At 51.5% G+C, this 11,218-nt stretch overlaps 1 protein-coding gene across 3 annotated transcripts in view; it reads right to left on the bottom strand.

Moving 5' to 3' along the window:
• Positions 1-2,350: 2,350 nt before the first annotated feature.
• Clcn1 (chloride voltage-gated channel 1) overlaps positions 2,351-11,218 on the bottom strand; it is a 31,235-nt gene continuing 22,367 nt past the window's right edge. For 2 of the 3 annotated variants that reach the window (XM_048340388.1, XM_048340389.1), the window contains 7 exons: positions 9,962-10,206; positions 9,466-9,583; positions 9,107-9,186; positions 8,465-8,503; positions 4,380-4,484; positions 4,201-4,287; positions 2,351-3,844 (listed from right to left, as the gene is read on the bottom strand). In XM_048340388.1, coding sequence (XP_048196345.1) covers positions 3,473-3,844; positions 4,201-4,287; positions 4,380-4,484; positions 8,465-8,503; positions 9,107-9,186; positions 9,466-9,583; positions 9,962-10,206 — 1,046 coding nt within the window. In that variant the 3' untranslated portion in view covers positions 2,351-3,472. The other variant, XM_048340390.1, reaches the window with a different exon arrangement.

Here is an 11,218-nt window from a genome sequence, read left to right as displayed (position 1 = left end):
GCCGCAAGTCAGCTCAGCACTTCTGCAAGGGCCCATGAGGGCGGGGGCTGGAGAGTGAAGCTGGGGGGCCTCCCACCCCTTCTGCCGCAGTGGCAGCCCCCTGCTGGCCCTTCAGGCAGACCTAAGGGCCGTGGCCCTGTGTCCCTCTTTCCTTTCATCCAAGGCTCCAGTTCCAAGGCCTCAGGCCCCACTACCCTGTCAGGAATCCTAAATGACCCCCCCCCCTCCACCAGCCCTGTCCACGGCTTTGGAATGAAGCTGAGAGATGGGGGGGGGGTCCTCTCATCCACTCACTCCCAAAGTGCAACTCGAGCAGGTGTCCCGTGTCCTCCCGGGGAGGAGGGGGCAAGGGGATGATCCTGAGGAAGGAGAACACTATTGGGGGGAATAATGGAAGAGAGGTGACAAGGCAAGGTAGGTAAACAGTCACTTACCTCATCTAATGCTGCCCCAACTGAAGAAGATACCTCGTGTTTGCTGATGTGTCGTGATTCTGCATACCAGGGCCTTATTTCTAAGATGTCAGGGAAGGGGTACTGAGCCCACCCTGGCATCTGTGTCTGGCCCCAGTCTCCTGCCACAGGCCCCTGGGGTTTTGCATGTTCATGCTGCCCTCCTCCCAGGGTGTCTGCTTCCTCTCTTTGTCCCACCCATTCTGTCAAGGCCAAATGTTCTTCGTCTCTTCTCCTCAGTGGCCCGTGTTCCTTCTCCAGATCACGGCGGACGTCCAGTCCAGGGGTGGGTCCATTCCTTACAGTTCTCTTTTGCTCAGGGCCCTCGGGAGTTAGGAAGGGTAGACTAAAGCAGTTTTCTTTCCTCCTTCCCTTTCTCAAGGAAGCCAAATGGTCCCTGATGCAAGAGGACTAAAGGCCTGAAGGAGATTAGTGGGGTTCACGCCTGAGCAGGGGCTTGGCATCCCCAGCTCCTGGTGCGTGGCCACAGAGAGAGCCTTGAGCTAGGCACTCCACCCCACTGCAAAGAGAGAAGGGACCCTGGGAGCAAGCCAGGACTCCTCTGGACTCCTGTGGAGGAAGGGACCACCTCTCTGGTGCTGGGGCAGGGTGCATGGGGGTTTGCTTCTAGCCTATTTAAAGGGGAAGGGTGGCGCATGTGCAGGAAGAAGCTGTTGGGGTGGGTGGGAAGGGTCGCTTTTCCTTTGGGATTAAAGGCTGTACAGCACGTTTTACAGCAGCTCCGGAGCAGGGCTGTTTTTATATTCTTGTGAATGAAACTGCTCCTGCTAAATGACTTTGTTAAAGGGGGGGGAGGGTGCACTTTCATTTTCAACTGACTTTATTAAATGAAAATCCAAACTTCCTTCCCTTCCACCCCTCCCCCCTGCCCTCCTCCCACTTATCCTCGTATTTATTAAGGAGGGAATCTTGATGGATGAGGTCCTTGCCTTCTCCTTGGCCCACCTACGTATTCCACATTCTGTCTTCCAGGTCTGAGAAATAGCCATTATTATTATTTTTTTTTACGGACAGTCTTAGCATGTTTTCTTAATGTGACATTCCCACCCCAGGCCCAAGAGAGATTCTATGACATATATTACAGAGAGAATTCTATATAAATATATATATATAAGTATTATAGATTATATACACATCGGCATGGGCGTGGACGCTCACTGCCGATCCTGCCCAGGCCTCAGCCTCTCTTAGCCTGGGGAGGGGGAAAGGGATGACGTTGGAAAGGGCCGGAGGCTGTGTTCAATGACACTAAACAGAATGTGGTGGCATCCTCTGACTGTGAGTGTCTTATTTGCGGGGGGTGGGGGGGGGGGTGGGGGGTGGGGGGGGAGGGATAGAGGACACTGGGTGCAAGGGAGGGGAAGGATAAGAATGCTAAGTGGGGGCTGGGAATATGGCCTAGGGGCGAGAGTGCTTGCCTCCCATACATGAAGCCCTGGGTTCGATTCCCCAGCACCACATATATAGAAAACGGCCAGAAGTGGCGCTGTGGCTCAAGTGGCAGAGTGCTAGCCTTGAGCAAAGAGAAGCCAGGGACAGTGCTCAGTCCCTGAGTTCAAGACCCAGGACTGGCAACAAAAACAACAACAAAAAGAATGCTAAGTGGAAGGCACAACTGCAGAACTAGGTAAAGCATCCGAGGAGGAAGGAATCAAAGACAAGGGTGTGTTGCTGAGCACCAGTAGCTCATACCTGCAATCCCAGTTACACAGGAGGCTAAGATCTGAGGATCATGGTTCAAAGCCAGCCAGGGCAAGAAAGGCTATGAGAGATGCTTATCTCCAATTAACCAAAAATCCAGAAGTGTTGCTATGGCTCAAAGTGATAGAACATTAGCCTTGAGCTCCAAAGCTCAGGGACAGTGCCCAGGAGCTGAGTTCAAGCCCCAACAAGGAAAAAAAAAAAAGCCTGGGTGTGGAGCTAGGTTTCTACAGAGGCTCGGAGCACATGGCCCCCTCTTTCTGTGGAAGACGAGCTAAAGGCCTGGGCCACAACCACTGTTCTTCCTGACACTGATGGGTGAGGACAAGAATGTGACTGCCCTGAGTCTGTCATCCCAAGGGGACCCCAACTGTCCCCCACCCCCTGGCAGAACTGGGGAGCCACTCTAGTTGGGCTTGGGGCCTGACAGGAGCTGCCCCAGCTCGAATGGCTCCCAGTGGAGCAGGGCAAGCCGCTCACTGCAGTGAGGAACGGGGAAAATGCGTGATCCGAGGCTAGCTGGAAATAATGGAGGGGTCCCGAGTCTGTGACGGACAGCAGGAGGGCTTTCTGCAGGAGGGCGTCAGCCAGGACCACGAGGCCATTGTGGCTTGGCCATGACACACCCGCACCTTCCTTGTGGAGCCATCAGTCACCTTGTCTTTTCCAGACAGCGGCCCTTGACAACCGTAGTCTCATGCACATTTCAGTGCTTGAAGCCGGGGTGGGGGGGGGGGGAAGGCGGCTGGCCTCTCCTGCTCTGGCAATGGGCCTGGCGTGGGACAGTTGGGATAGAACAGACAGAAGGGGCGTGGGTAGGCAGGAGGTCTGGGGGTCCCAGTGTGGGGGTCCCAGTGTGGGGGCGCACGTGTGGTCCCGCATTCCTCTCCAGCAGGACACTCTCCGGGCCACAGACATACGCCCCTCACCCCTGCCCCGTGGAAACTGAAGGGTAGACAGGCCAGGCCAGACTGGAACTGGGACAGGAGCCCTGGGAACTGTGGGGAGGCGAGGTGGGCTGGGGACCCCATCCATCCACACAGCAAGGCACGCCAGAAAGCCCCAAGGGACAGCAAGGGGTTCAAACCACCTATCTGTGGGGACCCAGGGGACCTTGTGGCAGTTCCCCCAAGGTACCCCCTTTAAGATGATCACTCTCAAATTTAACAATCCCCCGGGCAGGGCAAGATACAGCGTAAGCTCCCCACGTCCAGGATTCTCTGCCGCACACCAGTCTACTCTTTGGCCTGGGCCCTAAAGACCTCATGCAGGGGTCCCAGGAGGTGGTTGGTTGGTGGTCATAGCATTAGTTCATCCTCATCCTCTTCATCCGTGGATCGCAGGCTGGGGCCCTGCAAGATGTCAGCCAGCTCTTCTTCGGGCCCTGGGCTCTCAACCAGCTCTAGCTCCTCCAGCTCAGCCTCTGCCTTGGGGGGAGCCAAGGGCTGGGGGGGCTCCGGGGAAGGGGGTGGCCCAGGAGTCTCTGAGGAGGCAGGAGCTGCGTCCTCCGCTCCAAGGGGTCCAGGACCATCCTGCGGCAGGCTCCAGCCCTCTGCAGGAGGAGGTGGACCCCCAGGTCTCTTCCGGGTTGAAGTTGTACTCCTGAAGCTGGCAAGGGGAGGGCGGAGCTGCACCCCAGATTTGGTGTGGCCCTCGATGGCCTTCTGTAGCTAAGAGAGAGAGAAGAAAGGGATGGAGGATGGGAATGAAAGAAGATGGGACTAGTGGAAAAGAAGCAGACGAGGGCAGACACAGGAAGACACAGTAATGGAAGGCAGAGAGGCAACAGCAGGGGGAGAAATGGAGAAACGGACAACAGGAAAGACAGGGAGAAGATACAAACCGGAAGTGACAGACACACGGCAAGGAGCTCTGGTTTGCCCCATCGGGGTTCCTTTCCCCCACTCAGCGCACCCCATCCAGGCTTCCTGTGTCCCTCCCACTCCCCGCAAGGACTGTAGCCATCACAGGCTTGGCAGGCTTGCCCTCCTGGAGAAAGAAACTTCCAGAAACGTCCTCAGACTACCTCTTCTAGCGCCAGGACTCCCCTGAGCTTCCCCATGCTGGTCACATAGGCAAGATGGAGGCCGAGGAGCGAGAAGAGCGTGTGAGTCTGAGTGGAGAGAACACAGGTCAGCACGCACCCCTGCCTCCCGGCCCTTTTGTACCCCCCTTCTGCAGCCCGAGCAGTCAGCGGGGACCTGCCTTGTGAAGCGTGGTCTGCTCCACCAGCTGGAAGGGCGATTGGTCGATGCAGCAGCAGTCAAAGCACACAGGCAGGCTCAGCTGCTCCTGTTCCCACGCTTCGATCTGCGGGGGCAGAGCGGGGAAGTCACCAGGCTCCCAGAGGCCCCTGCCTCCTCTGAGGCACGGCTCCAACACGGCCAGGGCCCTGAACCATGCTAGAACCATCAGACACCCTTCCCAGGGGGACAGCACCATCCCTTTCCTCCCTCATCAGACCCCAAACCCAAACTTCTCCCTCAGGTACCCAGAATGTGGCTCCTTCTTCTAGTACCCCAAATCCTCCACTGCTTGGGCCCCCAAACATGCAGTCTAACTTTCCACCACTCCTCCAGAGCCCTGGCTCCAGCCAAACCACACTGCCTGCTGTTCTTGAGAGAGTCTTCTGCAATGTATGATGTTCTCACCAGCAGCCCCTGCCTGACCGCGCGGTGTGCCTGTCCTCTCCTTTTGAAACACGGCACTGTCCACCCTCAGCCTCGAACTGGCCTTTGTCTTTCCTTTGCCTACTGGACATGGACGCCCGGAGGAAGCGCAGTGTGTGATGCCAACTGTCGATTGTTGGACACGGAGGGAACAAGGCAGCTGCCTCTTGTAAGCAAAGCTCCCGACTAGTCGTTGATGTGGAACAGACTTATTTCCTCACATGGCACTTAGCTGACTGGTGCAAGGCTTTGTTTCTTTTTGTTTTTCGTTCTGTGATAGAAACACCCCCTATCTTTTGGGCTTCAGATAAGCACAGATAAGCACACGCAGACCCCCAAGACTCCAGATGAGCCATTGTGTCTCTAGCTACCGCAATAGGCAGATTTTCTAAAATAGGTCACCCATCAGTACCTTCGGAATGATAGGGTACTGTACCTTGTTCCATGATTCAATCCTTGACTGAAATTTCTGGGCCCAGTCACAAATCCTCTAAACTCACATTCTCCTGATCTAAAGGTTCACAAGCAGTTTAAACAGCTCTCAGCACAGGAGTATGACCGCCTTGCAGATATGAGGTAGAGAGAGCTTAGGTATAGGGGTACGATGGCTCGAGTTGACCATTCCTTTCATCCTGGTCCTTTCTAAGGTCATTTCAGGTCTTCATTGCTAACTGCAGTGGCAGAGAATTTTCAGAGATGGTTCACTAGCAACCTCTGTCATGGGCCTTCTTCTAATTGCTTGACATGTCTTAGCTCATTGAATCGCCTCAACAATATCGTCATCTTCATTTCACAGACAAGCAATAAGAGTCACCCAGTGCCAATGGTTTGTCTGAGGCTCCACAGTTAGCGATAGATAGAGCTGGGCTTTTAGCTGTGTGCTGACTATGTTCTGGGTACAGGCTCAGCTTCTTTCCAAGGGGAGGAAGATGTTGCTGCTGGTCTTTGTGAAAAGCTGAGCATGAGTTGGATACCAGAGCTCTAACTGTGTATACTCAACATAACACATAGAATTATAACAGTGACTTCAGGTGAATTCTTTCAATATTGAATTCTTTTCCTATTTCCCATATTTGTCCCACCCTCGTACTATTTTTGTAAAAAAAATCAATATTTTGGCATCATCAAGGTTATCACTATGTTCAAAATATGTTGTATTTTGAGTCCTATTGGATCTTATCCTTCCAAAGTACTTCAAGCACAGGACTTAGTAGTTCCTTAAGTCTTTTTGGGGGGAGAGACATAAGCTAGACTTTTTTTTTTTTTTTTTGCCAGTCCTGGAGCTTGAACTCAGGGCCTGAGCACTGCCCCTGGCTTCTTTTTGCTCAAGGCTAGCACTCTACCACTTGAGCCATGGTGCCACTTCTGGCAGTTTTCTATATATGTGGTGCTGAGGAATCAAACCCAGGGCTTCATGTATGCGAGGCGAGCACTTTACCACTAGGCCATATTCCCAGCCCCTAAGCTAGACTTTTATGATCTATCTTCTTTTTATACTTGGCTATACCTTGTTTCCAGCAGTTACTAAGTAGCCTTTCTGACCCAATCCACTAGCTGTTTTTCACTGTTCTTGGTGCAATAAAAAATACTTACATATATGATTAGTGTTACAGTTTAACAAAATACTTAAATACAGTTATGGCCCATTTAATTCTGCTTGTAGATAGGACAGAATGCCTCTTTACATGCATTTCAAGGAGTAGCTGGGAGAAAAAGGTTCCTTTTCTTCCTCCCTCCCTCTATCTGTCCAACTTTCCTTCCTTCCTTCCTTCCTTCCTTCCTTCCTTCCTTCCTTCCTTCCTTCCTTCCTTCCTTCCTCCCTCCTTCCCTCTTTCCCTCCCTCCCTCCTTTCCTCCCTCCCTCTCTCTCTTCTTTGCTTTCTTTGCCTAGATGCTGCCCCTGAGCTTTTGTGTGCCATTTCCAGCTTTTTGACCGTTAATTGAAGATGAGAGTCTCACAGATTATCCTGCCCAGGCTGGCTTTGAACTGCGATCCTCAGATCTTAGCCTCTTAAGTAGGTGGGATTACAAGTATGAGCCTCTGATGCCTGGCTCCTTTCCTTCCTTTCTACTTACAGTCTTTCATTCAAGCCTGTAGTACTCCTAGTCTTTAGAATATATTTATTCTGGATGTCCAGTAAGATGTGTATTTTATAATGGTATCCAGCAGCATGGCTTTTTGTCAGCTCCAAGCTTTAAAAGCTTTACTACCTCTTCAGCCTCCACAGCCAGCCTGCAGCCTGCACTTTCTCTTACTACATGAAAAGTTGCTAATGGACTTTTTTTGTTGTTCTTCTACGACCCCTAGGGACTGTTCTGACCAGGTATCCAAACAGTGCTCTACATTCTGTTTGCGTCTCACAACCACATGGAGTCAGCATTTGATTTTTTTTTTTCACTTGTGGACTTGATAACCACCTCTTTTAGGTAGCAGGCATCTGTCTCCATTATTTTCTTCTCACTTGTATTTCTTCCCTGTCTTGCTGCCTAACATTTCCAGTTGCCCATTGTCTTCAAGGCCTGATAGGTTCAGTGCAGTAACTTCCATGAGAATTTATTTTCCTTTTGAAGTTTTGAGGCAGTTCTTCCTATTATTATTTTTTTTGTCAGTCATGGGGCTTGAACTCAGGGCCTGGGTACTGTTCCTGAGCTCTTTTGCTCAAAGCTAGCGCTTGGGCTGGGAATGTGGCTTAGCCTTAGCACGCTTGCCTAGCATACATGAAGCCCTGAGTTCGATTCCTCGGTACCACATAAACAGAAAAAGCCAGAAGTGGTGCTGTGGCTCAAGTGGTAGAGCACTAGCCTTGAGCAAAAGAAGCTCAGGAACAGTGCTCAGGCCCTGAGTTCATGTGCCAGAACTGGAAAAAACCAAACAAGAAAGGAAGAGAGAGAGAGAGAGAAAAGAAAAGGCTAGCACTTGTAAACACAGCTCCATTTCTGCTTTCTGGTGGTGGAAATAAGATTTTCATGGACTTTCCTGCCTGGGCTGGCTTTGAACCAGGATCCTCAGATCTCAGCCTCCTGAGTATCTAGGATTACAGGCATGAGCCACCAGCGCCTGGACCCATTATATTTTAGTGATGGTTCCCTGGTGCCATTTTACTTCAGGTAAATCCCATCCTTCCTGAATGGCCTTTGCCAAGTCTGGGATGTTTATTGCCAAGAAAATGCACATGGGAAGGTTCAGAACTGGCTCTGGAACAATGCCATCCCATTGGGAATGCCAGTGCAACCCATCACCTGCTCACCGCTCTCTCCATGATCATACTTCATTCCAAAACGCTTCCCTGTCAAGACCTGGTTGTTATACTTATAACACAGTAAAGAAAATAGGAGAACGGGCTGGGAATATGGCCTAGTGGCAAGAGTGCTTGCCTCCCATACATGAATCCCTGGGTTCAATTCCCCAGCACCACATATATAGAAAATGGCCAGAAGTGGCGCTGTGGCTCAAGTGGTATAGTGCTAGCCTTGAGCAAAAAGAAGCCAGGGACAGTGCTCAGGCCCTGAGTCCAAGGCCCAGGACTGGCAAAAAAAAAAAAAAAAAAAGGAAAATAGGAGAACAAAATAATGATGACTCCACTGGATAATGACCTACTGTAGACTTACGCTTTTAGCTTACCTCTTCAGGCGACATGTTATCCACTAGATCCGATGGGTCCTAGAGAAGACATAAGACTTTATTTTTTCCGGAGTAGTTGTGGTTCTCAATATAACTGTCACCATGTTCCCTGCCAGGACCACAGAAGCCTTGGTTCCAAGTTGTCATTCTTGTTTGTTTGTTTGGCTTGGTTTGGTGTCAGTCCTAGGGCTTGAACTCAGGGCCTGCGCATTGCCCCTGAGCTTTTCTGTTCAATGCTAGTGTTCTATGATGTAAGCCACAGCTCCACTTCCAACTTTTTTTGGCAGTTAGTGGAGAGAAAAGTTTTATAGACCTTCTTGCCTAGGCTGGCTTTGAGCTGTCACCCTCGGCCCTCAGTCTCCTGAGTAGCTAGCTACCAATGTCAATGTCCAAGTCATCATTCTTTTTTTTTTTTTTTTTGGTCTCAGCAAAGCAAAACTTACTTGTGAGCAGAAGGGTGCACCATCAGCCAAAAATCTAGCAAGCAAGCACTCAGAGCTCAGGCATTTATTCCTAATGTAGCAGGCCCTGAAGTCATCATTCTTAATAGGAACTCTGTCCTCCTGATGAAGAACCGTAATTTCTTAGTCCTGAAAGGTAAGGCTTCCTTCTTCCACCCCCCTGCAAACATTTCCCCTTTACCTGGCTTGTTTTCTTCTTCGTGGGGCGAGCTCTGCCGAGCAAGCAGCGCAGCAGACGCCGGAAGATGGAGCCTCTTTGACCTGAAAGGAGTGGAAAGTGAGAGCAGGTGGCCCAGAGGATCTCAGGGGACCACTGACACTGTGCCACCAAAGGGCTTTGCTTCCCAGGTGTTTCACCCCACTAGAATCCTCTCTTCTACCTATGTCTTAACTCCCCAGGACAGCAGTGTGTCCTATAGCTCCACAAGAGCCCCTCCTGCCATCCGCTAGCTCCTCTGTGGAGGAGCAGCCCTTAGGTAGAGGTGAGCCTAGAGAGAGCATACAGGGCACAAGTTCAGGGGCAGGCAAGGAGATCTTCACCTGTAGGCTCTGGGGCTTCTGGTGGCTGCTTGTGGTTGGGCAAAGGCCCATTAGGTTCTTCAGGAGACAATGGAGCCGTGGGAAAGGCAGGAGGAGGAGGAGGAGGAGGAGGAGGGAGCTGGAAGAAAAGCAAAACTTCTCAGTCTCAAAGAAGAGGCGGTTAGATCATTCACTGACTTCTTTAGAGGATCTTGGGGAATCTCTCTTCAGCTCCACAGCCCAGAATTCCTACGTCCCCCGGATTCTCATGCACACGAACATCTCTTCAGTGCATCTCTGACTCTGGTCCTCTCTCCAGAATTCTGGCATTGTCTTTATCAGTGAGAACCCCTGCACTTACCTTTCCTCCACTCTTCCTCCCCCCCCCCCCCCCCCCCCCCCGCTCCTGTGCAGCCCAGCCATCACTAATTGGTGGGGGTGTGGCTGATGAGCCTTGCTCACACCTTGCCCCTTGCACCATCTGTCCTGCCCAGTTGGCCCTTCCCAGCCTGGTCACCTCGGTCTTCCCGGAGAGGTCCTCGTCTTCATCCTCATCCACAAAGGCAAAGGACTCTGGCCGGCCCCGAGGCGCCACGCCCGGGAGGTTCTCCCCAGCAAGCCTGGCCTGGCCATTGTAGGGCAGCTCCGATAATTTCCTTGCCATTTCCTGAGCCGCCCGCAGTCTCCGCTCCGGACACAGGTGGCGCTGCAGGAGGGACTGCAGCTCGGAGCGCTCCACCGAGCCCAGCAGGATCATGGAATCTGGAGGACATGGGGCTCCCTGAGCACCTGCTCTGCGCCGCCCTCGAACATCAGGGGCTCAGACCCCTGTCTTTGTCCAGCTGTTGCTCTCTCTTCCTAAAGCCCCAAGGGCTGACCTCGCTCACTCCCCTCTTATTTCACCCGGGAAGCACTCACTCCTTGTGCTGAGGCGTTCTGCCCTGGGGATGTTTGCAAATATGTGCACTCAGGACTAAAATAGTCTAATCAACCCGATCCAAACACCACGGCGGAGGAAACGCTATTCAGACAGGTTGAGATGTGAACACACCAGGGGAAAACAAGTCTACAAGCAATGGAAGCATCGCGTCTTCTACCTTCCTTACACAGAGCACAAGCAAAGCAGCATTTACCCCTCCTATTTCACCACGTACAGAGTGTGTATCCTTCCAGGGTGTAAACAAACGCCTGCTTTTCCTGAGGAGAAGGTCTGCCACAATAATTAACAGCTGCAGTGTGTTTTTAAGGCCATGAAGTTGCAGCGGTGGTGCTGAGATAGATGGTTTCGCTGTTAAGCCTGAGTCGTCTGTTCCACAGCCCCAGCGAGCCGCTCATGGCTGCACCTCAGTGGATGAGGAATCGTGGCCTGAGGGGCTCCTTAGAAGGTGTCTGCACTGAGGGAAAACATTTGAACTAACCTAATTTGAGAAAATCAGAGGCTCTATTACCTGAAATCCCAACTAACAATTTTCATGGCTCCAAATAGCCCTGTGTGATTTTCCCTATTGCGCTAACTCAAGCCATAGAAGAAATATTTATAGGATATCCAGTAAATACATAGAACTCTGGACATATGGAAGTTGTAGACTCGACCATCAAGGAATACTCAATCTAGTGAGAAGGATGAGACATAACTATACAACCACAATAGGAGACGTTTCAAAGCAGGATGACGTCTCAAAAGGAGGCGGGGAAGATGGTAAGAAGACAAATGTGAAAGTTCCATATACTAAAAACATTTGTTCTTCTATAAGGGATGGTTTTCTCTCTTCCT

Source organism: Perognathus longimembris, chromosome 2, assembly GCF_023159225.1.
Source record: "Perognathus longimembris pacificus isolate PPM17 chromosome 2, ASM2315922v1, whole genome shotgun sequence".
Classification (NCBI taxonomy): Eukaryota; Metazoa; Chordata; class Mammalia; order Rodentia; family Heteromyidae; genus Perognathus; species Perognathus longimembris.
Note: the sequence above shows the minus strand (reverse complement) of the source record. Positions and strands in the feature narration are given on the sequence as shown.